This window comes from Pollachius pollachius (genome assembly GCF_949987615.1).
Source record: "Pollachius pollachius genome assembly, chromosome: 9".
Taxonomy (NCBI): domain Eukaryota; kingdom Metazoa; phylum Chordata; class Actinopteri; order Gadiformes; family Gadidae; genus Pollachius; species Pollachius pollachius.
This window is the reverse complement of record NC_136942.1, coordinates 8,139,354-8,165,102: the sequence shown is the minus strand read 5'-3', so window position 1 is coordinate 8,165,102 and position 25,749 is coordinate 8,139,354. Positions and strand designations below refer to the sequence as shown.

Below are 25,749 nucleotides of genomic sequence, written 5' to 3'. Positions count from 1 at the left end.
ATTTGCGGCTACATGGCGTATTAAAAAAACAACATGTACATAGTCGGGTGCCAAAGCACTTTTCCCGTGCATTAGTCCTGAGAGAGAGAGAGAGAGAGAGAGAGAGAGAGGCTTTCCAACGGTATAAGATTTATTGCCAAAAAGCATTGTTACCACAGAGAAATAATCTACCAAACACAAATTTCCTTACTTTTTGCGCTAAATTTAGATTTCAAAGTCAAGCCTGTACATAGACTTCATCGTAGTTCAAATTTAATCTATAAAAAGATATCTCTATGGGGCTCATTGCGTATTTTGGCCAGTCAAACTTCTCACTCTCCCCCGTCCTTGTACTGTTGTTTTCATGCACAAGATTATAGATGGCAAGAAATCTTTGTTTCGTGGTTGACAGGCTAAACGTGCTCCAACATCAGAAGAGGCGCTCTGTAAAGAAGAATATAATTTTTTTATTGCACCCTCTTTACAGCTGCTGGGGAGAGACGGAATTCCAAGGCCACAGATAAAGAAATCCCTTAAGGATTACCATTCCCTTAAGATTATGTTCTCATGTCAGCAAAGCGCCAAAATAAAGTGACGTTGTGACTCGACGTCAAGGCCGCCTTAATGCACAGGCTTACCTGGGCTGAAGCCCCAGGGCCTACGACGATCAGGGGGATTATCATGAGCCGCAGTAAATGTTTTTTAATTTTCTTTTAATACTGGCTCATGGTAGGCCCCCCGATCGGCGTAGGCCCAAGACAATGTGATTTTTGGTTTGGGGCTTACAAAGATCAGAGGCCTATCATGAGCCACGAAAAAAGGGGGCCGCTACCACTAGGAGTGCTGCAGCACCCCCTAGTGGTAGCGCCCCCCCCCCGCCGTCCGGATTTCTCGTCCAGCACAGCTCTGCACATAATTTTATTTGTGCTCTTTCTCGCCCTTTGCAGGTGTTCTTTGACCTGGAGACCACGGGATTGGGTAGGCCTACTGCACACAGACACATTTCCATCAATTATCTCTCAATAGTTTAATCAGCCCATGGCCCGCTCAGATCGATTTGCATATTACATAATATACCAACAACTTTTGTACATGTAAATCTGTCTCCAATTGTGATATTACATGTCCTGCCCCTCTGAATGCATTAAAAGTCACCACTGCATGCTTTTCCCAGAACTCCACATTTCACAGCCAACTTCCAGTGATTACATGCTAAACCGCTTGATGTTTCATTTTAGAGCTATTCTGTGTTTCAACTTTTTTGTCTACCCTTTAATGCAGACTTGTGCACGCACTCACTCACGTACGCTCGCTCGCTCACTCCCCTCCCCTCCCCTCCCCTCTCAGACATCAAGCGATGTGATATCATCCAGCTGGCGGCCATCAGCGGAAATCGCACCTTCAACATGTACATGATGCCTCAGGTCGCCATTGAAAGAGGGGCCACGGCGCTCACAGGCTTCAGGGTCCAAAATGGCAAACTCTTCCAGAACGGTAGAGCTATGGACACCGCCATCTTGCACAAGGCCCTGGCCTCCTTCCTTGACTTCCTGTGGTCTTTAGAGCAGCCCGTGCTGCTGGCCGCACACAACGCCAGACGCTTTGACATACCTGTACTGGACAGGGCGCAATTCAGGTGTTCCCTCAACGAGGAGTTCCAGCAGCTTGGCTCCAGATTCTTGGACACCTTGCCGCTCAGTAAGGCGCTGTATCCAAGGTTAGGCAGCCATTCGCTAGTGAGGCTGTCGGACCACTTCCTAGGGATACGCTACAATGCCCACGATGCATTGGAGGATGTTACGGCTCTGCAGGAGCTGTACTATTGTTGGAATCTCAACCCACGCCATGTGGCTCAATGGTCATTCTAGCAGCCGCTAGATCTATTTTGTATTGTTGTTTAATAAACCATGCTTAAAACAAACAAATCTTTTTTAATTGTCTCAGTAAAGGCCAATGGATGGCCCCATGCCATTGGTTAGTCTAGTTATTTCACTTTAAAATGTATATGTCTGGCTTTAGCCTTCTTGCTATGAATTTCACACCGTATTGTCGCATGGTGTGATGAGTTTGCAGCTCTTACCACTTTTGGCACCAAAGCAGTTTATGTGTGGGTGTTTGGTCAAGCTGTAGCCATTGCATAAAGTCTAAATGATCTGATCGTATGGGTGGTGATGTGAAAGTTGTTCATCATGACAAATGGTGCATGTATAACAAGTTTCATGGATATTGAACCTTGCTAGTGGTAATGGAAGTCTGTTGAAATGCTGAACTTCAAGGCCACGTATGTGTTATTCTGGCCCATCTTTTGATTCCCTAACTCATTTCATGAGTTCTGCAAGCCTGATTTTTATAACTTTTGGAGCCAAAAAGTCAGGTTACAAATAATAATAATAATAATGATTACAATAGGGTTCCTATGGTTTTCGTAGGACCCCTAATAATAATAACAATAATGATTACAATAGGGTTCCTACGGTTTTTGTAGGATCCCTAATAATAATAATACTAACGATTACAATAGGGTTCCTATGGTTTTCGTAGGACCCCTAATAATACTAACGATTACAAAAGGTTCCTACGGTTTGCGTAGGACCCCTAATAATAAAGTCCCCCCTGGGGATTTTTTATTATTATTATTTTTGATGTGGCCTCGACTCGAGGCTACATGAAGGCTACGTAAAGGCTACTATACACTGTTTAACAACAACAAAAGTCAAGCTATGCCTTATAAGTAATTTATAACTAATATTTTTCATCTCAAATCATAGGCGATTAATCAAGAGTTTTCTATCAGGAAATTCCTGCCAATTTTCGAAATGCAGCCAATGGTAATTTATTTGAAATCCTCAGTCCTAATTGGGAAATGTAAGTGTTATTTGATTTTAGTTGTTTACCGACTTTGTTAAGTTGACCTCACTATTTTAAATAATTTTCATAAATAATTTAGATCACACAGTTGAATTGTTATTTGGTTGTAATTACGTCCATCAGGAAAGTTCGCACTCCACCCAGCTGTGATAATGACCTGCGATTGCCTCTCGCTCGCCCCCTGCAGACGTCTTGGGATAAAACTTTGGGCTTCTTTCCCCTGAAGACCAGGGGATTAGGTACGTTACTACACATTCACCGTTTTATCTGGCATCGGTCCACTCAGATAGTATATAGATGAGTATGTCTTCCTTTCGATATTTGGCTGATCAAATTAGGCTACGTTTACATGATGACGGTCTGAACAGAATACGCAAAAGTGGCGTCGCGTCTTCACTTTTTATTCCGCGTTTAGACGAGCGTTTTCGGGAGGAAATCTGCGTGCATACGGTGAGGCAAAAGTGTGTGGATTTCGATCGGGTATGCATGTCAGGCGGCTAGGTGGTGCTGTGATACACCATCACACAACACCACCATGTCTGAGCGCATGTGTAGAATCTTCCTTCTTCTCTTATCTGCGCCGCGAAAACCAAAACATAATTACAGATCCTTCTCTGTTCAGTAATACTATCTGTACATATCCTGTACATTCCGTGGAAAGACTCCTGTAAGATTATTAGAGCTGCCAGAGCAGCTTGACGGTCCGACGCATGGAAATAATACATGTTTAATAACATGTTTGTTTATTTCCCTGTACTGGCGCTGTATGTGACGTAAACGCGTACGCGACGTGAGCAGAGTTTTGCGTCTTGACAGTGTAGACGGAAACGCTATGGCGGAGCGTATTCAAGTTTTCCACTCTGGAGGGTGGTTTCAGATTTTTGCGTTTTAAAGCCCCCAAAACGCCGTCACCGTCTAAACGAAAGGCACTTCCGATAAAATATTTTGTCGTTTTTACCCGCAAGCGTCCTCGTGTAAACGGGGCCTAAGTCTAAAGACAGTTAGAAACCGTCTACAACTGAATTAGGCCTACCACACCAGCATTAACCCTTGTGGGGTGTTCGGGTCTGTCCGTTTTCAATATCTACTAAAAGAAAAATGATCATCATTTTCATTTCTTTGAAGAACATGTTAAATAACCTATTTTCATTGAGTGCACACTATGCACCCCCCTACATATCGATATAACATGTGGTGTTCAGCTCCACTGGACCGCAGGGTAGAAGTGTGGGAAATGTAGATGAAAACAAGTCAACGTGGCCCAGGTATAGGTTTTCCTCCTATACCTGGGCCTACTGGTAGTGCTAAACAAATATTTATAATTGCAATTACATGTATTTTTTTTACTTTATAGCAAAGAAAAATTAAAATACCACAAACATTCTATATTTTTGGGCTTAGAGCCGAAGGAGTAGTGGGACACCGGTAATTAATAAGCTTCGTAATTCCCAGGGAATTATTATCTTTGATTATGTTATTGTCATTCATTTATAATCATAGCAACACATGTACAGATGTAACAACAGATGTAAATTAGCCTTGTGGCTATAATCTGGCTCAATTATCTATTGTGCATTGTCCCTGTAAAATAAACGTAAAATAAAAAAATAGAGAAAATTCAAATTAATAGGACTGGACTTTGACTGGAGAATCCTCTTGTGACTGTTATTCAACATAACAACTCTTAAATGATCCTGTGTCCTCTGAATGTGTTATGAGGTCATCAGCTGCGAGCTTTCCAAGATAAAATTGTTCTTCTCTTACGATATTCTCATGAATACTATTGATCCCGCCTCTGCAAACCAACGGAACAGTGGAGCGACTTCTGCTCTGACCAAAACCATGCAGCCAACACGCAGGGCAGGTAGGTAGGTGTGTGTGTGTGTGTGTGTGGGGGGGGAAACCTAAGTCAAGCCATCCATTCTAAGAAAACGATACCTAACATTTGTCAATATGCAGTCCATGGTAAGTATATAGGACTACCTAAGTCAAGCCATCCATTCTAAGAAAACGATACCTAACATTTGTCAATATGCAGTCCATGGTAAGTATATAGGACTACATATATTTTACACACGAACATAGTTAATCGTATGTATATTGTTACAGTTGAAGTGTCATTTTATCTCAGTTGTTTACAGACTTTCTAAAGTTGGGTTTTTGCTTAATGATTTCCATATATGATTTAGATTACACAGTCGAATTGATATTATCCCAGCAAACATTTACTCAACCTGCCTCGAGGCCAACAAGTCCAGTAGACGTCGAGTTACAACGTGACTTCATTTCGAGCAATTGCCGACATGTAAACGATATTTATGTTATTATAAATATAGTTCTATGATTGTATGCGCGCGCGAGCACGCGCACGGGACAAGCCCATGCAAATGCCTTGATGGCGCAGCCTACGTGAAATAGAACACAATCCTAGAGGAATGGTGATTCCAAGGAAAACTTATTTGAGAGTGGTGTAACAGAATAACCACTACCAGCTAATATTTCTGCATTTAAGTGTAATATACGCCAACTTTATCTCGTCACTTTATTTCGACCATTTGACGACATGAAAACATAAATAGGCCTTGCGAAATGGTGATTCCGAGGAAAGTTTGTTTGACAGTCCGAATAAACACAGTTTAAATTAACAACGATTTAACTTCGTACCGTATTGGCTAAGTGTGAACGGTAATGTTTTACACGTGAATTGTGTTATTGAAAAGTGTTATTATTCCAAACGCAATATGCTTTCATGTATATGGCAATATAGGGGCTAAAATGTTCTATTCAAGCATTTCCTCGAGTTCTATTAGGAACTAATCTTTCCTTACGCACCAACACGTCGGCCAAATTCTGAAACTCAAATCTCCTGACCTTTATCCCTCCTTTCCTTAACCTTTGTGGAAAACGTCATCGGGTCAAGGAGAGATGTTAAAAACTGTTTAAAATAAATTCGACTGCACTTTGCCTAACCGAGGTCATTGCGCGACGGCGAGTATTGCTGACCTCTAGCGTCTCTAGTGTGGAACTACAATTTTCCGGAGATGGACAGGGGTCTTAAACTAAAATTGAACAAGGTCCAGTTACTAAAAATTCCTTCCAAGATAGGTCCGAACCTCTAACCTACCACCTCCTAATAGCCTACTTTTGTCAAATACAACCAACACGGCATATTTCCTTATAATTTCAGATGTATTTATTTTCAATTTCCAAATAGATTACTTTTGAAAACCCTGAAAAACAAGTAAGAAAAAGTAATGCATATTAACATTTCAAGTAACCAAAACAGGTACATTAGGCCTGCATTTCAAGTAAACATAAAAAGTGCATTAGGCCTACATTTGAAGTAAGCAAAACACGTACGCTAGGCCTACATTTCAAATAAACACAAAAAGAGCATTAGGCCTTCATTTCAAGTAAGCAAAACAGGTACACTAGGCCTACATTTTAAGTAAGCAAAACAGGTACAATAGGTCTAAATTTCATATAAACACAAAAAGAGCATTAGGCCTACATGTCAAGTAAGCAGAAGACTCATCAATGGCTAAGGATATGCATGGGGCACTCTGAACAGCCGCATCAAGCTGTGACAGTGCGTCATCTGATAACATTTCGGATTTTCTGGTTGTCGTTGCAGCTGATATTGGGATTTGCTTTAATTTTTCACACAATTCTTTTGTTTACCTTCAAGTAACGTCTCGGCAGCGGCGTTCAAGCACTCCTTCACAACGGTCGCGTCACTGAAAGTTTTTTTTATGTTGGCCCAAAATCCATGCAATTTTAAGTGAGCATTCATTTGCACGTTGCTGGCCTGTAAATGAGTGTGTGAAGACTCGTGTAGACCTCTCATACTGAGCTCTCAGCTCGGATATTTTCCGCGCTCTTACTTCTGACTTCTGGGGATACTTTTCCTCGAAGGATCTGTTTGGATTCGTAATGCCGCTTAATATTCCCGCTTTTTATCAGCGCAACGGTTTCAACACATAAAAGACACAGATGTTTAGTGCTGCCTTGCGGGAGAATGAACATGTATTGGTCAGTCCATTCATCTTTATAATGTATGTTTTCGTGTTCAACTTTCCTAATTCTGACCACAAATGCATAAATTACATTTATGCATTTTATGCAATGCATAAATTGGTGACTGGAATAAAGTAGCAATATAATCAAGTGTGTAAGAGCATTTAAAATCAACATTAAAATTACCAACGTGGTACAAATACAAAGAAAATAAATATCTTTATGGGCGCAGCCATTTTCGTATGTCGTATTGCCTCACTGAACTCGGTATTCTCTCAGAATTCCGAGTGGGGCTGACAAAAAGGGGGCGTTCCTCCGTGAAATACCGCAAAAAGCTGGGAGATTTCTCCACTTGCAACTCGTAAGACTGGTATCTGGAACACACCATCAGTTTGCCGTCAAGTTCGACAGGAATCCGAGTTGCAGGTCAGTTTCGAAAGGACACAGTTTCGAAAACACACACACTACATTTGCACAATGCAAATGTATTTGTAATGCATTTATTGGGATCCCGACCCACATCATTTGCATGCTAAACTGTTGAATTTGCGGCTACATGGCGTATTAAAAAAACATGTACATAGTCGGGTGCCAAAGCACTTTTCCCGTGCATTAGTCCTGAGAGAGAGAGAGAGAGAGAGAGAGAGAGAGAGAGAGGCTTTCCAACGGTATAAGATTTATTGCCAAAAAGCATTGTTACCACAGAGAAATAATCTACCAAACACAAATTTCCTTACTTTTTGCGCTAAATTTAGATTTCAAAGTCAAGCCTGTACATAGACTTCATCGTAGTTCAAATTTAATCTATAAAAAGATATCTCTATGGGGCTCATTGCGTATTTTGGCCAGTCAAACTTCTCACTCTCCCCCGTCCTTGTACTGTTGTTTTCATGCACAAGATTATAGATGGCAAGAAATCTTTGTTTCGTGGTTGACAGGCTAAACGTGCTCCAACATCAGAAGAGGCGCTCTGTAAAGAAGAATATAATTTTTTTATTGCACCCTCTTTACAGCTGCTGGGGAGAGACGGAATTCCAAGGCCACAGATAAAGAAATCCCTTAAGGATTACCATTCCCTTAAGATTATGTTCTCATGTCAGCAAAGCGCCAAAATAAAGTGACGTTGTGACTCGACGTCAAGGCCGCCTTAATGCACAGGCTTACCTGGGCTGAAGCCCCAGGGCCTACGACGATCAGGGGGATTATCATGAGCCGCAGTAAATGTTTTTTAATTTTCTTTTAATACTGGCTCATGGTAGGCCCCCCGATCGGCGTAGGCCCAAGACAATGTGATTTTTGGTTTGGGGCTTACAAAGATCAGAGGCCTATCATGAGCCACGAAAAAAGGGGGCCGCTACCACTAGGAGTGCTGCAGCACCCCCTAGTGGTAGCGCCCCCCCCCCGCCGTCCGGATTTCTCGTCCAGCACAGCTCTGCACATAATTTTATTTGTGCTCTTTCTCGCCCTTTGCAGGTGTTCTTTTACCTGGAGACCACGGGATTGGGTAGGCCTACTGCACACAGACACATTTCCATCAATTATCTCTCAATAGTTTAATCAGCCCATGGCCCGCTCAGATCGATTTGCATATTACATAATATACCAACAACTTTTGTACATGTAAATCTGTCTCCAATTGTGATATTACATGTCCTGCCCCTCTGAATGCATTAAAAGTCACCACTGCATGCTTTTCCCAGAACTCCACATTTCACAGCCAACTTCCAGTGATTACATGCTAAACCGCTTGATGTTTCATTTTAGAGCTATTCTGTGTTTCAACTTTTTTGTCTACCCTTTAATGCAGACTTGTGCACGCACTCACTCACGTACGCTCGCTCGCTCACTCCCCTCCCCTCCCCTCCCCTCTCAGACATCAAGCGATGTGATATCATCCAGCTGGCGGCCATCAGCGGAAATCGCACCTTCAACATGTACATGATGCCTCAGGTCGCCATTGAAAGAGGGGCCACGGCGCTCACAGGCTTCAGGGTCCAAAATGGCAAACTCTTCCAGAACGGTAGAGCTATGGACACCGCCATCTTGCACGAGGCCCTGGCCTCCTTCCTTGACTTCCTGTGGTCTTTAGAGCAGCCCGTGCTGCTGGCCGCACACAACGCCAGACGCTTTGACATACCTGTACTGGACAGGGCGCTATTCAGGTGTTCCCTCAACGAGGAGTTCCAGCAGCTTGGCTCCAGATTCTTGGACACCTTACCGCTCAGTAGGGCGCTCCATCCGGGGTTAGGCAGCCATTCACTACCGAGTCTGTCGAACCACTTCCTGGGGAGATGCTACAATGCCCACGATGCATTGGAGGATGTTACGGCTCTGCAGGAGCTGTACATTTGGTGGGATCCCGACCCACTCGATGAGTCAATTTTTTCATTCTGATCTGGTTGACTTATTGACGACAGAGTTGATGGTCCAATCATGTTAACATTAGGCAAGGCAAGGCAACTTTATTTTTATAGAATCTTTTCATACACGAGGCATACTCAAAGTGCTTCACATACAATAAAATGAAATAATAAAATAAGTCAAAGAAAGCAAGGCAAAGTTAAAAACTGCATTGTAAAGTGCAATGTATGTATGTAACCCTAACCCTAAACCTAGCAAACATAAAGTTAACATTTTCTGCTGCTTTCCTTGCTTAATAATTCTTTTTATATATTCGGTGATCTATTTTGTATTGTTGTTTATTAAACCAAGCTCAAAACCAACCAATCTTTGTTAATTGTCTCATTGAAGGTCAATGTATGGCCCTGTGCCATTGGTTAGTCTACCTGTACTCCCCATACCTGTTGGCCTACCTGTAGTGGACAGTATTGGTGGTTCTGAGGGGTGGCCCTGTCTAAATGTGTATTGTATGAATATTTATTTTTGCAAATGATGATACAGACTAATAGTACCACCTCACTATTCTTTTCAATTAAGAAATGTCTCACATTATTGTATAATAATAAATGGGGCAATAAAAAAGAAAGAAACAGGAAATGTAAATAGGCCCTATTCAGGGTTCCTATTCAAGTTGTAGATGCCTGTCTGAGAGTCTTTCCAAAGATTTGTAGAGAAAAATGGACAAATCTGAGTGTTTTTAATACGGGAACCATAAATGGTATCTTTGAATTGCGAGATAAGTAGCCCTTATTTTCACAAACAATCCAGAACCATGCAGTCAAACTAGTTTAACCATTTATTCTATATGAACACATTAATGAGCATGGGACTGTGTAACTCATTATTTGTTATCCACAGTTTGGTAACCACAATAGGGAGGAGTGATAACTGTTATGGGGACAGGACGAGAGGACCCAAACGCTTGACACAGGGAGGCAGAGATGGGGTGGAAAGGAAATGGGGTTTATTGAGACAAGGGGTAACGACAAGCCGGGGCTGGGCAAGCGGTTGTCAGGCAGGCGAATGTTCGGTAACAGACGGGCAGTCAGACAGGCAGGGGCTTGGCGGTAGGCGGGTAGTCAGGCAGGCGAGGAGTCGGCAACGGGTAAACAGGGTGACGTACGGAGAACTACGGAAGAGGGAAGAGGGTTACTGGAAGACAGGGAAAACGGGCTGGACTTGGTTTAACGCTGGTAGGACCGATACTGACTGAGGTGTAGTAAACGTCGAACTGGCGCCGGCTGATTGGAGATCCCCGGCTGAAGTAGGGAACGGCGATTGCAGATTGCAGACAGGTGTTTTGAGAGGGTGAGTACCAATGGCGCCAAGCGGCCACTAGATGGGTGTGTTGGACCGTGTAGCAGGACGTGGCGTAACATAACAGCGTAGCTGCCGCTCTGTAATGATACAGAGAGCATCTAACTATTTGACGTGCAAATCAGGTATAACGTACAGTCTAAAAAAATTCGTTTAAGCTCCTTACTTTACTCGTGCAAACAAAACTCTGCAGTCCAAAATGTATTTCTTTAAATCCCATAGTGTTTGAATTCCATTTAAAACCGTTGGTTTACTGGCTCATTCAATTTTGTTTTATTTTCACTGACATACACACGCTGCTTATCTATTAGTTTTCACACAAAATTCAAGTCACTCTTGAGCCAACGGCAGCCACATATTGTCACATTACTAGTGACACTGTCTCTACCACATCCTGTCTACCCCTCTCTACTTACACCTCACTATCTACCTCATACTTCTCTCGCTCTCGCTCTCTCTCTCTCTACCCCGCCCTGTCTAACTACTCTGGTGTGTAGTTAGAAGAACATTTTCAATACATGTTGGTTGTTGAAGCAATTTTTTTTTGCTGTGACAAGGACTCTCTGACATTGTTAAGAATTGGGCAATCCATCACTATACGGCTGTTTTTTTTATCTCATCAGGGAATTCCTGCCCATTTCCGATATTTCCATGGTAATGTATATACCTATATTATACACAGGAACATAGTTAATTGGATGTAACAGTTTAAGTGTAATTTTATCGCAGTTGTTTACCGACTTTTTAAAGTTGAACTGACATCGCTGAATAATTTCCCTCTATGATTTAGATTATACAGTTGAATTGTAATTAGGTACAATGTAATAACGTCTGTCGGTTACGTTCATACTCTACCCGGATGTCATAACGACCTGCGATGGCCTATTTGTCCCCCTTTGCAGGAGTCTCTTGGTAGACCTTTAGTCTTCTTTGACCTGCAGACCAGCAAAGTGGGATTAGGGTCAGGTAGGCCAACTGCACATGGACACCTTTTCATCACTTTATCACTTGTGATATTACATGTCGTGCCCCTCTGAATGCATTATAAGGTCATCACTGCATGCTTTTCAATACGTCTCCCAGAACACCACATTTCACAGCCAACTCCCAGTGATTACATGCTAAACTGCTTGCTGTTTAATTTTAAAGTTATTCTATGTGTTTCAACTTTTTTGTCTACTATGTAATGCAGACTTCCGCACTCATTCACGCACGCATGCACACTCGTTCGCTCAACCGTTCACTCCCACCCCTTTCCTCTCAGATATCAGTGGGGAGGATATCATCCAGCTGGCGGCCATCAGAGGACACCACAAATTCAATAAGTACATGATGCCTCAGGTCGCCATCAACAGTGTGACCACGAAGATCACAGGCTTCAGGGAAGAAAATGGCCAACTCTACCAGAATGATACAGCCGTTTCCACCGTCACCTTGCACAAGGCCCTGACCTCCTTCATCACCTTCCTGCGGTCCTTTAACCTACCCATACTGCTGGCTGCGCACAAAGCCAAAGACTTTGCCATACCTGTACTGAACAGGGCTCTACTAAGGTGTTCCCTCAAAGAGGAGTTCCAGCAGCTTGACTCCGATTTTTTGGACACCTACCTACTCAGTAAGGAGCTCTATCCGGGGTTAGACAGCTATGAACAAGACAATCTGTCGTACCCCTTCCTGGGAAAACCCAACAATGCCTACAATGCATTGGAGGATGTTAAGGCTCTGCAGAGGCTGTACAGGATTTGGAATCCCGACCAAGAAAATGTGAGACTGTGCTCATTCTATACTGCTTGTTGACTTATTGACAAAAGGGTAGAGAGTCTTTCCAAAGATTTGTAGTTAATTTCACAAATTCAAGTCAATAATTGCAATGCTCTTTGCTTAAGGGTGTACTATATGGCTTCAGTGGTCAATTCAAAAAAATAAAAAATGACAAATCTGACTGTTTGTAATACGGGAACCATAAATGGCATCTTTGAATTCCAAATAAACAATCCAGAACCATGCAGTCAAACCAGTTTAACCATTAATTCTATGTCTATCTCTCTCTTTCTACACCTCACTATCTACCTCCCCCTGATACCTCTCTCTCTCTCTCTCTCTCTCTCTCTCTCTCTCTCTCCTTCTAACTCCTCTAGTGTGTAGGTAGAAGCACCTTTTCAATATATGTTGCTGTGACTCTCTGACTTTATTAAGAATTGTGTCAAACCGGCACTATAAGTTCTTCATGGGAAGAAATATTGCTTCTTCATCATTTCCATCCTTGATTTAGAATACAAATTTAGATTGTATTGTTATTAGACACTGTAATAAGTTAAGGATAATCAACGAGAGGCAGGGCAATAAACAGTTTGATATGCCCGGTTCGTGGACGGCTTACCGGTAACCTTCCACAAGCCGGGCATATCAAACTGTTTATTGCCCTGCCTTGAGGTGATTATCTCGCTTATTCTACTTCTTGCTTGCCAACATAATACAACAATTCAAATACTTTAGTAACTATGCTTTTTCTTATTCGTATTGCATGCTTATTAAATGTATACTCTGTTTGAGTTCATCTCCCTCAAAAAGTAGTCCCCTTTGATTACGATCGATCAAACATGTTTTGGACACCTCAAGGGCATTATCCCGCTTATACCATTGTCACTTGCTAAAGAAAAGAAATGAAGATCATTCATTTATATTTTCATGCGTTTTACAATCCAAATATAAAGTTTTTCACATGCCATAATTTAGTTTCCCTGGTAACGCCTGAGGGTTTGACTAAAACCTGGAACAATCATTACCCTCCCGTAAGGCTCTAATGCAGTGGTATTCACTATTTTTTTCAGGACAGCCGCACTGACAGGACGACGTCAACAGGAGAGCCATTTTTACCGCAAAGTATCAAAAGCTATAAATCCAGTCATAAATAAGTATGCCTGCTTAATAATATGTCCTCCCTGAAGCAGTGTTTCCCACAGAATTTTGTGAAACTGTGGAGGGAACCCGGTCCTTAGCGGGGTCCGGGGGCATGCTCCCCCGGAAGAAAATTTGGTACCTTTTAACCTGGAATGCATCAATCTGGTGCACTTTGAGAGGAAAATTAAGACTTGTGTGACTGTGTGCTATTTTCTGGAATAATGTGGAGACACTGGGTCACATAACATGAAAGCTGTTGAAGAATAAGTTAATAAGAATAAGTCCATCCAAAGAGCACATTCTCTCTTGTTATGCAGGAAAGTCGCCAATCTGGCAACCCCGCTGTCAGCGTAGAGCCGAGCAAGTTTAAAAATATTTTCTAGACAAGGCTATATTTCCACCTTTTAATGCCGCTGTTGATTTAATTTTTAAATAATGGTTTGTATTGTTTTTTTAAATATCTGTTATCACTGCATGATCATATCACTGTATATTTTTACCGCCATGCGAGCAGCAAATAGAGGATTGGCGAGCCGCATGTGGCTTGCGAGCCGAGCAATGAGTAATGCTGCTCTAATGCAACGGAAACGTTGTTCCCTCCTCCATTAAATAGGACGGACCTTAGCTATGACTTGGCAACGGGAGGTATTCTAGTCCGCTGAGCTTTGAGCCAGAGTCAACGTAATTGATTATACATATTTATAATTCGAAATTTGTCCAAGCCTTTTATACCAAAGATACTCTAGGGTCTATAGCATATAACCGCGTTGTCTGATTTCAGTTTAATTCTTTTTTCACAATTTACCAGCTCTCGTTTTGAAGAATAATCACCGCGCCATTCGTTTCAATGGGAATCGCAACGGTCAATACTTTCAACATAAAGTGTACATTTTTATCATTTGAAATTCGTCCCAGCCTTTTTACCACAGATACTCTAGGGTCTATAGCATATAACCGTGTTGTCTGATTACAGTTTAATGCATTTTTCACAATTTACCAGCCCTTGTTTTGAAGAATAATCACCGCGCCATCCGTTTCAATGGGAATCGCGACGGTCTAAGGTAAGCCGTCCACGAGCCGGGCATATCAAACTGTTTATTGCCCTACCTCTCTGTGATTATCCCTTACATCAAATATGGTCCAACTCCACCCGGCTGTATTCACCTGCGTCCAATGGCCTCTCTCTCGCCCCCTGCAGACGTCTGGGGGTAAAACGGTGGTCTTCTTTGACCTGGAGACCACGGGATTAGGTAACCTGACTGAATTTCGTTCCACCTAGCTCCACTCATCCATCTTGGATCAATCCATTGGAGAGGTGTTTTAGAAGGCTGGGCCATAACAAAAAACCTTGCATATGATTGGATAAACCACTTGTCCGTCATCTTTATTAACGTGCTACTTCAACCACTCACATCGAAAGCAACCGTGATGCTGATGAGAGCGTTCTCTGATGTTCTTTTAAACAAAGAATATTCGCTAGATTGGACAACATTGATGAAATGGCAGCATCAATGTTGACACTTGCTCCCTCGATGCGAGCCGCCATTGTTGTCTGAATCAAAACAGTCGCTTCTCCGCTACGTCACATCTATACAAATCCCGCCCGGTGGTCCTGATTGGCTCGACCATTTAATCTTGTCCCCAAATCCCACCCAACGGGAGCGATCCCAGATGGATGAGTGGAGCTAAATGGAACGAAATTCATCTGGAAAGAGTCAGGTTAGGGATTAGGTAGGCTACCAAACAAACACCTTTTCATAACATGTTCAGGCCGTGGCCCATGTCGATTATTATATGCCAACTACTTATCGATGCATAGGCGTGAACATCTGTCCAATCGTCAGCCACTTCTAAATAATGTCAAAACCAACTAAATACATTTACTGGGTTAGGCCTACGCAGCGGTGGTGATAGCGGGGCCTTAAAGTCCTCCTGAAAAGGGCTGAGCCGCACCCCCCTGCCTCCCAAAAAACAAAAAGTCATTTTGTGATGTTTTTGTGTTGAGTCTTTTTTCCAAGACCCAGCAGGCTATAATTATCTTTAATTTTGTAGTAGACATGGACTAGTTGAATGGACTTGGCAGAAATGGAATATACTTTTTATCAGGATGTTATCAGTATTTAACATTTAATGAGCCGTTTATATCTACGTAGTGAGTGTGGTTCCTCTTCCACGGAGCCCGCCATGTTGTACCACAATGGTTCTACAGTCGCCCGGAACGGACAAACTGCTAGAGAAGAGATCCCTAGACTTATTACCTGTGTTCACACTCATTTAATCCTGCTACCATTTAACGCAACTCTCAACACGTTGTCTCTATCACTCTCACACCCCTCTCAGAAACCTGGCGGTGTGAGATCATCCAGCTGGCAGCCTTCAGCGGCGACCGCACCTTCAACGTGTACACGATGCCCGAGATCGCCATCGACAGAGGGGCCGCGGAGGTCACAGGCTTCAGTGTCCAAGATGGCGCCCTCCTCCTGCAGGGTAGAGCCGTGCTCACCGTCACCTTGACCGAGGCCCTGACCTCCTTCCTTGACTTCCTGCAGTCCTTAGAGCAGCCCGTGCTGCTGGCCGCACACGGCGCCAGACGCTTTGACAAACCTGTACTGGATAGAGCGCTACTCAGGTGTTCCCTCACCAGGCGGTTCAGCAGCTGGGCTCCAGATTCTTGGACACCTTACCGCTCAGTAGGGCGCTCCATCCGGGGTTAGACAGCCATTCACTAGTGAATCTGTCAGACCACTTCCTGGGAAAATGCTACAATGCCCATGATGCATCTGAGGATGTTATGGCTCTGCAGGAGCTGAACAATTGGTGGGATCCTGGCCCACGCGATGTGTCATTTTTTTCATTCTGATCCGGTTGACTTATTGACGACAGGGTTGATGGTCCAATCATGTTAACATTAGGCAAGGCAAGGCAAATTTATTCATATTGAATTTTTTAATACACGAGCCAGACTCAAAGTGCTTCACATACAATAAAATGAAATAATAAAATAAAATAGATATGTAAAAGAAAACAAGGCAAAATGCATTGTAAACTGCAATGTATGTATGTAACCCTAACCCTAAACCTAGCAAACATAAAGTTAATATTTTTCTTCTGCTTTTCTTGCTTTATAATTCTTTTTATATATCTGGTGACCTATTTTGTATTTTTGTTTAATAAACCAAGCTCAAAACCAACCAATCTTTGTTAATTGTCTCATTGAAGGTCAATGGATGGCCCTGTGCCATTGGTTAGTCTACCTGTACTTCCCATACCTTTAGGCCTACCAGCAGTGGACAGCACTAATAAATGTGGAGTTCAAAATAATTATGAGTGGATATTATTTTTCAAGTAATGATAGACAGACTATTAATGCCACCCCAGTATTATTTTCAATAAGAAATGTCTAACATTATTTCATAACTAGAAAGGTCAAATGTATTGCTCTGCACTGCTCGTGTGTGTGTGTGTGTGTGTGTGTGAGTGAGTGTGTGTGTGTGTGTTTGTGTGTCTGTGTGTGTGTGTCTGTGTGTGTGTTTGTATGTCTTTAAGAGAATAGCGAGCTGGTGTGTGATTGAAAGTAGCCCAATAGAGTTGGAAAAAAAGACCAATCTGGCAACACTGCCTGAACGTCCTTTAAAAATAGCCCAATCTAGTGGGGAAAACGGCCCAATCTGGCAACACCGCTAAACGCTTAAATTTCGTAGATATTATTGAAGATACAAGTGTGTAGATTTGTTAAATGGTTTGAACGAAGATAAACGGTTGAAGTAGATTTTGCTACGTCTTAAACAGTTGAGGTACCAGAGGACGGCTCCGCCGTCCGCACATTGACTCCCATGTTTAAAAAAAAAGATATTTTGAAAGAAGAATATCTTAAAAAGTATAAAATATTTAAAAAATCTGAAGAGAAGCACGCGATTCCAAGCTATTATGAATATTTTAAAATTTGAATGGTGTCTCTAGGTGAAAAAATTAGGAAGGATATAGGTCCCAAAGTTTGTAGAGAATAATAAAGAAAGAAAGAAAGAAAGAAAGAAAGAAAGAAAGAAAGAAAGAAAGAAAGAAAGAAAGAAAGAAAGAAAGAAAGAAAGAAAGAAAGAAAGAAAGAATAAAACTCATGAAGAACAATAGTTGAGCGCTGCAGGCAGCACTCACCTAATAATCAATGTGGCAAAAAAAAGGTTTTTCACTCATGTGTGTGAGGATTGCAGTCAAAATGGAAGGCATTTCATTTGAACAGGAAGGCATTTCAGTTGAACAGGAAGGTGGTTGATCTTCCCGTTCAACTGAAACGTCTTCTAGTTCAACTGAAACGCCTTCCACATCAAACGCCTTACATTTTCACTGAAATCGTCATTCACATATGAAAAACTTTCACAAACATGTCTGTGGTTTTCAGTATTGTATGTGAATGGTTTCATATGTGTATGTGAGAGAGAATTATTCAGCTGTGTATATGAGTACATTTTACTACTACGTGTGAAAGCATTTCAGTAGTGTATGTAAAAGGTTCCACTAGTTGTTACGAGAGCTTTTCAGTTGGTTGAGTGAGGATATAATATATATATATATAATATTATTATAGTTATATATTTATAGCTATAATAATATTTCTCTTTCTCTCCCGAGAGAGAGAGAGAAATATTTTTATAGTTTATTATATCTTTGTGGTTAAAAAAAAAAGAACTCCTGTGGGGAAAGCAGCTAAGGCAGACTGGAGATCGACCTCGGTGGTTTTGGTGACTTCGATCCAACCAAGGGGATGAGGCAGGCCGAGTTGTAGGAGTTGCAGAGCGGGCCCACGATGTGGGTGATGAAGGACTCCTGGAGCTTGGCCAGCTGGGGGGCCGAGCGGTCCATGAAGGGGCTGGTGGGAAGGCCCAGGCTGGACTCCTCGTCCCCCTGCCGAGAGAAGTGCACAGGTCAGCTTCGCTCGCTGCTGTGGCTCTGTGTCGGTAAGCCACCAGACAATGCTGTTTATGTACGTGAGCTCCCTCCCCCCCTCTCTCCCTTCCCTCCCCTGCCCCCACGAACTCTGTACTCTGAAACCCCCTCCCATTTGGCCCCCAGAACTTCGGACCCATAATGTTCCTCATATTGCACACTTTAACCCATTTACTTTTTAAACTTTATTTAATCCATACCATATTTTTTAGCTTACCTTTGCACTATTCAGGATTATTTTGCATTATTCAAACGTATTTTATTTTACCTAATTTCCTCCTTTTCTCCTTATTGCACCGTGGGTAAGAAACAAACGCAATTTCGATTCCTCTATTTGTCTTGCACATATTTTGGATTTGACAATATAGCTGACTTTGACTTCAAAGTCTTGAGCAGGGGACGGGATCTGAGAGGGACACGGCCTAAACACCTGTTCGTATAACTCATTGACGATGCTCTCGGTCCACTGGAGGTGCAGATCCTTGCATTTCAGGGGCCTGTTCTGCTTTCTTTTGGTTATTTGTTTGTCTTTTATTTACCATATATAGTACTATTTATGATCGGGGTGTACATTGGTCAAAATAAAGCTTGTTATACATGGATATATTATCCGATGTACGATTCATTATCTAATATTACTCATTTGGACATGCCATTCACGGTTTGAACGGGTCATTATGTGTCGAATTTGTGCCGGAAGTTACCGACCTTAACTTGAGTGATGATTCTCGTTGTCGGCGTTGATCTTGGATGGACACGGCCTTGTATTAGGTGCAATTTGTGTAAAATGTATTTGTTTTAATGTTGATATTTGTCTGATATGATCATCAACAACCTTTGCCTCTGTATCACTGTTACTAAAATAAGTCCCCAATTTAGCGAAAAAGATGGGTAAAATCTTTTAAAAAAGTAACAGCCCACGTAAGTTTATAGAATCCTAAGATACTATGCTACACAGACTCTGTATACTGCAAACCACTCTAGATCGTTGTTTTTCGTCGTTGTGTCTGGCTGTGAGTGCATGCTATGCGTAGGCTGAATCGCAATCTCGTCAAGACAAATCTTATTGGCCAATACACATTGATGATAAATTTATAAAAAATTAAATTATTAAAATTATCCCTCTCTTCATCCCACACTGCAAGCATGACATAAAAAATGTCCAGAAACAACTACCAGAGATATTTATAAGCTATAATTTTACTGTCATTGAAGTTTTAAAGCTTTGGCACCAGGCGGTGCTGCAGCACCTGTCGCACCCCTACTTGCTGCGCTACGATTTTTTTGGTTTCTGTTGAACAAAAGCGAGTCAACTCATTTGCGGAGCTTTCTATCCATCAGGAAGTTCCTGTCCATTTCCGATATGCAGTCCATGGTAATGTAGCCTATACACCTATATTTTACACACGAACATAGTTAATCGTATTTATATTGTAACAGTTTAAGTGTCAATTTCTATCAGTTTTTTCACCAATTTTGTTTTAACGTTGAACTAACATTGCTGATTATTTTGCTATATAATTTAGATTACACGGTCTAATTGTTATTAGGTACAATGTAATAACGTCTATCGGTTACGTTCACACACTACCAGAAGTCAGCCTCTTTCTCGCACTTTGCAGGCGTCTCTTGATAGAGCTTTGGTCTTCCTTGACCTGGAGACCACGGGATTAGGTAGGGCAACTGCACACGGCCGCCTCTGCAGCTTCATCCCATATCTTTCAATAGTTTAATCAGGCCATGGCCCGCTCAGATCGATTTGTTAATGACATAGTATACCAACAACTTGGCTGTAGGCCTAGGCCTACATGTAAATATTTCTCCTATTGTGATATCACATGTCCTGGCTGCCCATCTGAATGCATTATCATTGCATGTTTTTAATATGTATACGAGAGCTCCACATTTCACAGTCTAATGCCGGTGATTACATTCTAAACCGCTTGCTTTTTCATTTTAGAGTTTTTTTTATGTGTTTCAACTAATTTAATGCAGACTTGCGCATGCACTCACTCACGCACGCACACTCGCTCGCTCACTCACTCACACCCCTCCCCTTTCAGACACCGGGCAGTGTGATATCATCCAGCTGGCGGCCATCAGCGGAGTTCACACCTTCAACGTTTACATGATGCCTCAGGTCGCCATCGACAGAGGGGCCGCGGCGGTCAATGGCTTCAGCGTCAGCGATGGCGCCCTCCTGCTGCGCGGTACAGCCATGCCCACCGTCACCTTGACCGAGGCCCTGACCTCCTTCCTTGACTTCCTGCGGTCCTTAGAGCAGCCCGTGCTGCTGGCCGCACACAACGCCAGAGGCTTTGACAAACCTGTACTGGATAGAGCGCTACTCGGTTGTTCTCTCACCAGGCAGTTCCAGCAGCTGGGCTCCAGATTCTTGGACACCTTACCTCTCAGTAGGGCGCTCCATCCGGGGTTAGACAGCCATTCACTAGTGAATCTGTCCGACTACTTCCTGGGTAGTCACTTCAATGCTCATGATGCATTAGAGGATGTTAGGGCTCTGCAGGAGCTGTACAATTTTTGGGATCCCGGTCAAGAGACTTTGGATCAGTTTGTGTTCTAGCAACCAAGACACGCAATCGAGCGCTTGTTGTATTGCATTTACTTTTAGGGCATTTGGCAGACGCTTTTATCCAAAGCGTCTTACAATAAGTACATTTGTCATAAGAAAGTGAAATAATGTATCGCAGTCGGTACAATAAGGAGAAACCGAAGGAGGAGTTACGACTTACCGAAAACTGCAATGTTAATGTGCAAATCATGGATCATCTCGTTTTATTTGATTACAGTTTGATTTTCTTTCTGCTTTGATTGCTTTTGTGGATTAAAAATATATAACTGGTTTTCCCATTGGTATTTTTGCCTATTAAACCAATCTCATAACCAACTAATCTTTGTCTATTCTATCATTCAATCATTCTATAATCTTAAAAAATACTGCCTGGTCACTATTTTTGTTTCTTGCAAAACCAAGAAAGGGTTAGAAAAACGAACAATTTCCAAACATACGTAATGTATTAAAAAGTCACGTGGGAGAGGGAGAGCGAGGGGGAGGAGAGAGGGGGGACGATGGGTGAGGAGAGAGGGGGGAGGAGGATCGGGGTGGGGGGTGGGGGGAGGGAGAGGGAGAGCGAGGGGGACGAGAGGGGGTGAGGAGGATGGGTTTGGGGGAGTCAGAGGGAGAATCAGGGGAAGGAGAGGGTAGTGTTCGTCATGATACGGTGACGAACACTAAACACTTGTGCAACCTTATGGCTGTGCTCCCGGGCAGGCCCATATGCAAATGCATACACACACACACACACACACACACCACACACACACACACACGCACATAACCTGTGCTGGCCATCATTATTCATTCCTTATTTGCATTTTTCTATTCAAATAGCCTCCTTCAGCCCTGCCTTCCAAAGGCAAATTGTTGAATGCTGCTTGGTGCACACAAAGAGTCACACCCAGAGTCACACACACACACAAACACACACACACAAACACACACACACACACACACACACCCCAGGCGACCCACCTGAGTCACTGGTGGAGCCGTGGTCGTGGTTGATGAGACTGGGCAGCCCGGGTACTGCCTGTGTGAGGTACCAGACTGCATGGAGCACGTCTGTGGCAATGGATTCTGTTATGATCTATTCATTCATAGGGAGAAAACAGAAAACCTAGTCGGTTATAAAGTCTTGTGTTGTCCACAAGGGGGTACTGATACACTTCTTGTGGTTGTTGTTTTTTATGTTCATTTACGTCAACGTGTGACACGGGAGTGTTTCATTCGCTTGTGTGAATTAAATAATAGATGAAAGCTGTGTAGTACCCCCCTGTAGTGGTCGTCCATCGACATTACATCTTCAGTGAGTTATTTGCGTGTGAAATTGATACAATGAGAGTGCTGCCTGGTCCTTACATGGTATGTCTCTGAATCCGTTTAATAATCATTGTCTGAAATGATAAACAATGTTGATCCAACCCACTAGTCCCTTAAACCCTGGTCAACAACTTATCAACTATAGATCGGATGTAATTTAGCAATAGGACATAGATTACATTTTTCCTAAAAAATTGTATATCCTAAGTGCACATGAACATCTCCGATACTCCATCCAATCAGTTGGGGATCATTTGAGCCTCGACCCTCCCCCTCCAGGTCTGAAATCGACGGTGCCCTCTGATAGGCTCACCTGACTGAGGATTCGTCCATACTTCCCATTGGTCTTCTCCATCAGGCTGAAGATGGGGAAGTTCCAGTTGTTTAACTGGCTTACTATATGGCTGCAGTGATCAATATAAAATGCAAAACGATCCAGAACCATGCAATCCAACCAGTTTAACCATTTATTCTATATGGACACACATTAATGAGCATGGAACTGTGTAACTTATTATTTCTTATCCACAGTTTAGTAACTATAATACAGAGGAGTGAGAACAGCATCACAGGCCTAAGTATTTGACGGGTAAATCGGGTTAAATGTACAATCTATACTAAGTATCCGTTAAAGCTCGTTTCCTTTGTTCGTGCAATCAAAACTCTGCAGTCCATAACGCATTTCATTAAATCCCATAGTGTTTGAATTCCGTTTAAAACCGTTTGTTCACTGGCTAATTCAATTTTGTTTTGTTTTCACTGACGCACACGCTGCTTATCTATTAGTTTTCATACAAACGTTCAGTCACTCTTGAGCCAACGGCAGCCACATCTTGTCACATTACTAGTGTAACACTATCTCTACCGCATCCTCTAGCTACATCCCCCTAATCCTAATCTCGCTCTCTCTCTCTCTCTCCAACATCGTTTATAACTCCTTTAGTGTGTAGTTAGAAGCACCTTTTCAATACATGTTGGCTGAAGCAAAAAATATTTGCTGTGACTAGGACTCTCTGACTTTGTTAAGAATTGGGTCAAACCGGCACTATAACTTGTTCATGGAAATAAGTATTGCTTCTTCAGTCTAATCTAAATTCGTAATGTCCCTTGCAAACAGGAAATATTATTTTATTTTATTATATCTTTACGGTTAAACAAAAAAGAACTCCTGAGAGGAAAGCTTCTTCGAGCAGCTGAAAAGCAGACTGGAGATCGATGGTTTTGGGTGATTTCGGTCCAACATGTCACCAGGGTCCCCAGCCTCTTATGCCGCGTCATGACGCGGCACAATCGGTGACTACCAATACTTTCAATTATACGCAGGTATTTTACGTGGAGTATTCACTTTTTTTCTATTCTGTTTTAGTTGAAGTGGGATGCTAGATCCAAAAGCTAAATGTTTACTTGTATTCTCTTACGTCATGCTCATGAATACAATGACCCTGACGGCCCATGCAAACGAACAGTGGAGAAACGTCTACCTGCTCCGACCAGAGTCATGTGTGCGCTAACACGCAGGAACGCATCCGTTAGACTGCGAGAAGCCCAGGTTTGGTTTCTGTTTAACAAAAATGAAAGTCTAGCTATCCCTTCATTAGAAAAGGATCGGCCCTCCGTTCAGAGTTTCATTCCATATCATCTTCACTGGATTCCTGCCTATTTTCGATATGCAGTCCATCAAGGTAATGTAGACCTATCCACCTCCTTTCCAAGTGTTGTTTATGTTAAATATAATACAAAAGTTAAGTTTTCATGCTCCAAATAATGTGTAGGGCATATTGAGTTTAGAACTTTAATTGTTTACCGACTTTTTAAGATTTCCTAACTTTGCTAAATAATTTTCTTCCATGATTTAGAATACGAATTCAGGTTGTACTGTTATTAGACAGTGTAATAACGTAACTGTCTAATAAAATATGTTCCTACTCCACCCGGCTGTAATCACCTGCGACCAATGGCCTCTCTCTCGCCCACTGCAGACGTCTGGGGGTAAAACGGTGGTCTTCTTTGACCTGGAGACCACGGGATTAGGTAGAGGCTACCACACGAGCACCTTTTCATAACATGTTTATCCATGATCCTATGAGGCCGTGGCCCGCTTAGGTCGATTAGTATATGCCAACTACGTGTCGATGCATAGGCATGTGTTTTTTTCTTTGATTTTGTAGAAGAAATGAAATGTCTGCTGTGCACAATTAAATGACATCTGTTGTATGGACTTGGCAGAAATGGAATATACTTTTTATCAGGATGTTATCAGTATTTAACATTTAATGAGGCGTTTATATCTACGTAGTGAGTGTGGTTCCTCTTCCACGGAGCCCGCCATGTTGTACCACAATGGTTCTAAAGTCGCCCAGAACGGACAAACTGCTAGAGAAGAAATTCCTAGAGCTATTACCTGTGTTCACACTCTTTCCATCTTTCTACCATTTAACGCACCAAGACCCAACTCATTGTCTCTCTCGCTCTCACACCCCTCTCAGAAACCTGGCGGTGTGAGATCATCCAGCTGGCAGCCATCAGCGGCGACCGCACCTTCAACGTGTACACGATGCCCGAGATCGCCATCGACAGAGGGGCCGCGGATATCACAGGCTTCAGTGTCCAAGATGGCGCCCTCCTCCTGCAGGGTAGAGCCGTGCCCACCGTCACCTTGACCGAGGCCCTGACCTCCTTCCTTGACTTCCTGCAGTCCTTAGAGCAGCCCGTGCTGCTGGCCGCACACGGCGCCAGACGCTTTGACAAACCTGTACTGGATAGAGCGCTACTCAGGTGTTCCCTCACCAGGCGGTTCCAGCAGCTGGGCTCCAGATTCTTGGACACCTTCCTACTCAGTAAGGCGCTGTGTCCAAGGATAAATAGCTATTCACAGGTGAACCTGGTGCGCTACTTCCTGGGGAAAATCTACAATGCCCATAATGCATTGGAGGATGTTAGGGCTCTGCAGGAGCTGTACAGTTGTTGGGAACCCGGCCAAGGGACTTTGAATCGGTGTGTGTTATAGCAGCCAAGACATGCAATCGAGCGCTTGTTGACCTATATTTACCTTTAGGGCATTTAGCTTTTATCCAAAGCGACTTACAATAAGTACATTTGTCATTAGAAAGTCAAACCATATATCGCTATCGGTACAATAAGGAGTCAGCGAAGGAGGGGTTACCAACTTACCTAAAACTGCAATGTTAATGCGCCAATCATGGATCATCTCGTTTTATTTGATTACAGTTTGATTTTCTTTCTGCTTTAATGCTTTTGTGGTTTAAAATGATATAACTGGTGTTCTTATTGGTACTTTGTTTTAATAAACCAATCTCAAAACCAACTCATCTTTGTTTATTCTATCATTCAAGGTCGATGGATTGAAGTATGTCATTGTTTTTGTGGGATAATCTTTACCTGTAAATGCCACACCTGTAGTGGAC

General features: G+C 42.5%; 5 protein-coding genes across 6 annotated transcripts; all 5 read left to right on the top strand.

Annotated features, from left to right (window-relative positions):
- Positions 1 to 783: 783 nt before the first annotated feature.
- Positions 784 to 1,847, top strand: LOC307080166 (DNA polymerase III PolC-type-like; the record flags this gene model as incomplete). The annotated part of the gene is made up of 3 exons (XM_079742798.1): positions 784 to 840; positions 927 to 957; positions 1,327 to 1,847. The coding sequence occupies 3 exons, from the start codon at positions 784 to 786 to the stop codon at positions 1,845 to 1,847; spliced, it is 609 nt and encodes a 202-aa protein (XP_079598924.1).
- A 2,953-nt stretch (positions 1,848 to 4,800) lies between these two features.
- Positions 4,801 to 9,576, top strand: LOC307081025 (DNA polymerase III subunit epsilon-like). The gene is made up of 3 exons (XM_079744036.1): positions 4,801 to 4,891; positions 8,338 to 8,368; positions 8,738 to 9,576. The coding sequence occupies exons 1-3, from the start codon at positions 4,880 to 4,882 to the stop codon at positions 9,256 to 9,258; spliced, it is 564 nt and encodes a 187-aa protein (XP_079600162.1). The 5' UTR covers positions 4,801 to 4,879; the 3' UTR covers positions 9,259 to 9,576.
- A 1,458-nt stretch (positions 9,577 to 11,034) lies between these two features.
- LOC307080816 (three-prime repair exonuclease 1-like) lies at positions 11,035 to 17,553 on the top strand. Of its 2 annotated transcripts, none has more exons than XR_013812105.1 (5): positions 11,035 to 11,235; positions 11,484 to 11,547; positions 11,846 to 12,345; positions 13,413 to 14,543; positions 15,823 to 17,553. XR_013812105.1 is itself a non-coding variant. In XM_079743738.1 (5 exons), exons 4-5 carry the CDS (start codon positions 14,618 to 14,620, stop codon positions 16,194 to 16,196), a joined length of 489 nt encoding a protein of 162 aa, XP_079599864.1. In that variant the 5' UTR covers positions 11,035 to 11,235; positions 11,484 to 11,547; positions 11,846 to 12,345; positions 13,413 to 14,617; the 3' UTR covers positions 16,197 to 17,553. The 2 variants fall into 2 exon arrangements, 1 of the variants encoding a protein (XP_079599864.1); XM_079743738.1 differs by having other exon boundaries at positions 13,413 to 14,732.
- Positions 17,554 to 19,731: 2,178 nt separating this feature from the next.
- Positions 19,732 to 21,288, top strand: LOC307080919 (protein PML-like). Its single transcript, XM_079743885.1, has 3 exons — positions 19,732 to 19,798; positions 20,046 to 20,097; positions 20,487 to 21,288. The coding sequence occupies exons 1-3, from the start codon at positions 19,787 to 19,789 to the stop codon at positions 21,005 to 21,007; spliced, it is 585 nt and encodes a 194-aa protein (XP_079600011.1). The 5' UTR covers positions 19,732 to 19,786; the 3' UTR covers positions 21,008 to 21,288.
- A 2,672-nt stretch (positions 21,289 to 23,960) lies between these two features.
- LOC307080985 (DNA polymerase III subunit epsilon-like) lies at positions 23,961 to 25,399 on the top strand. Its single transcript, XM_079743981.1, has 3 exons — positions 23,961 to 24,006; positions 24,304 to 24,355; positions 24,811 to 25,399. Exons 1-3 carry the CDS (start codon positions 23,992 to 23,994, stop codon positions 25,329 to 25,331), a joined length of 588 nt encoding a protein of 195 aa, XP_079600107.1. The 5' UTR covers positions 23,961 to 23,991; the 3' UTR covers positions 25,332 to 25,399.
- Positions 25,400 to 25,749: the final 350 nt, after the last annotated feature.

What these genes read in the sequence shown, in the direction of transcription:
- LOC307080816 (XM_079743738.1), top strand. Translation starts at nt 14,618, where the DNA reads ATGGTCCAACTCCACCCGGCTGTATTCACCTGCGTCCAATGGCCTCTC. An exon ending in CCTGGAGACCACGGGATTAG is followed by an intron (nt 14,733 to 15,822) that starts GTAACCTGACTG and finishes CACCCCTCTCAG; the next exon opens with AAACCTGGCGGTGTGAGATC.
- LOC307081025 (XM_079744036.1), top strand. An exon ending in CCTGGAGACCACGGGATTGG is followed by an intron (nt 8,369 to 8,737) that starts GTAGGCCTACTG and finishes CTCCCCTCTCAG; the next exon opens with ACATCAAGCGATGTGATATC.
- LOC307080919 (XM_079743885.1), top strand. An exon ending in CCTGGAGACCACGGGATTAG is followed by an intron (nt 20,098 to 20,486) that starts GTAGGGCAACTG and finishes CTCCCCTTTCAG; the next exon opens with ACACCGGGCAGTGTGATATC.
- LOC307080985 (XM_079743981.1), top strand. An exon ending in CCTGGAGACCACGGGATTAG is followed by an intron (nt 24,356 to 24,810) that starts GTAGAGGCTACC and finishes CACCCCTCTCAG; the next exon opens with AAACCTGGCGGTGTGAGATC.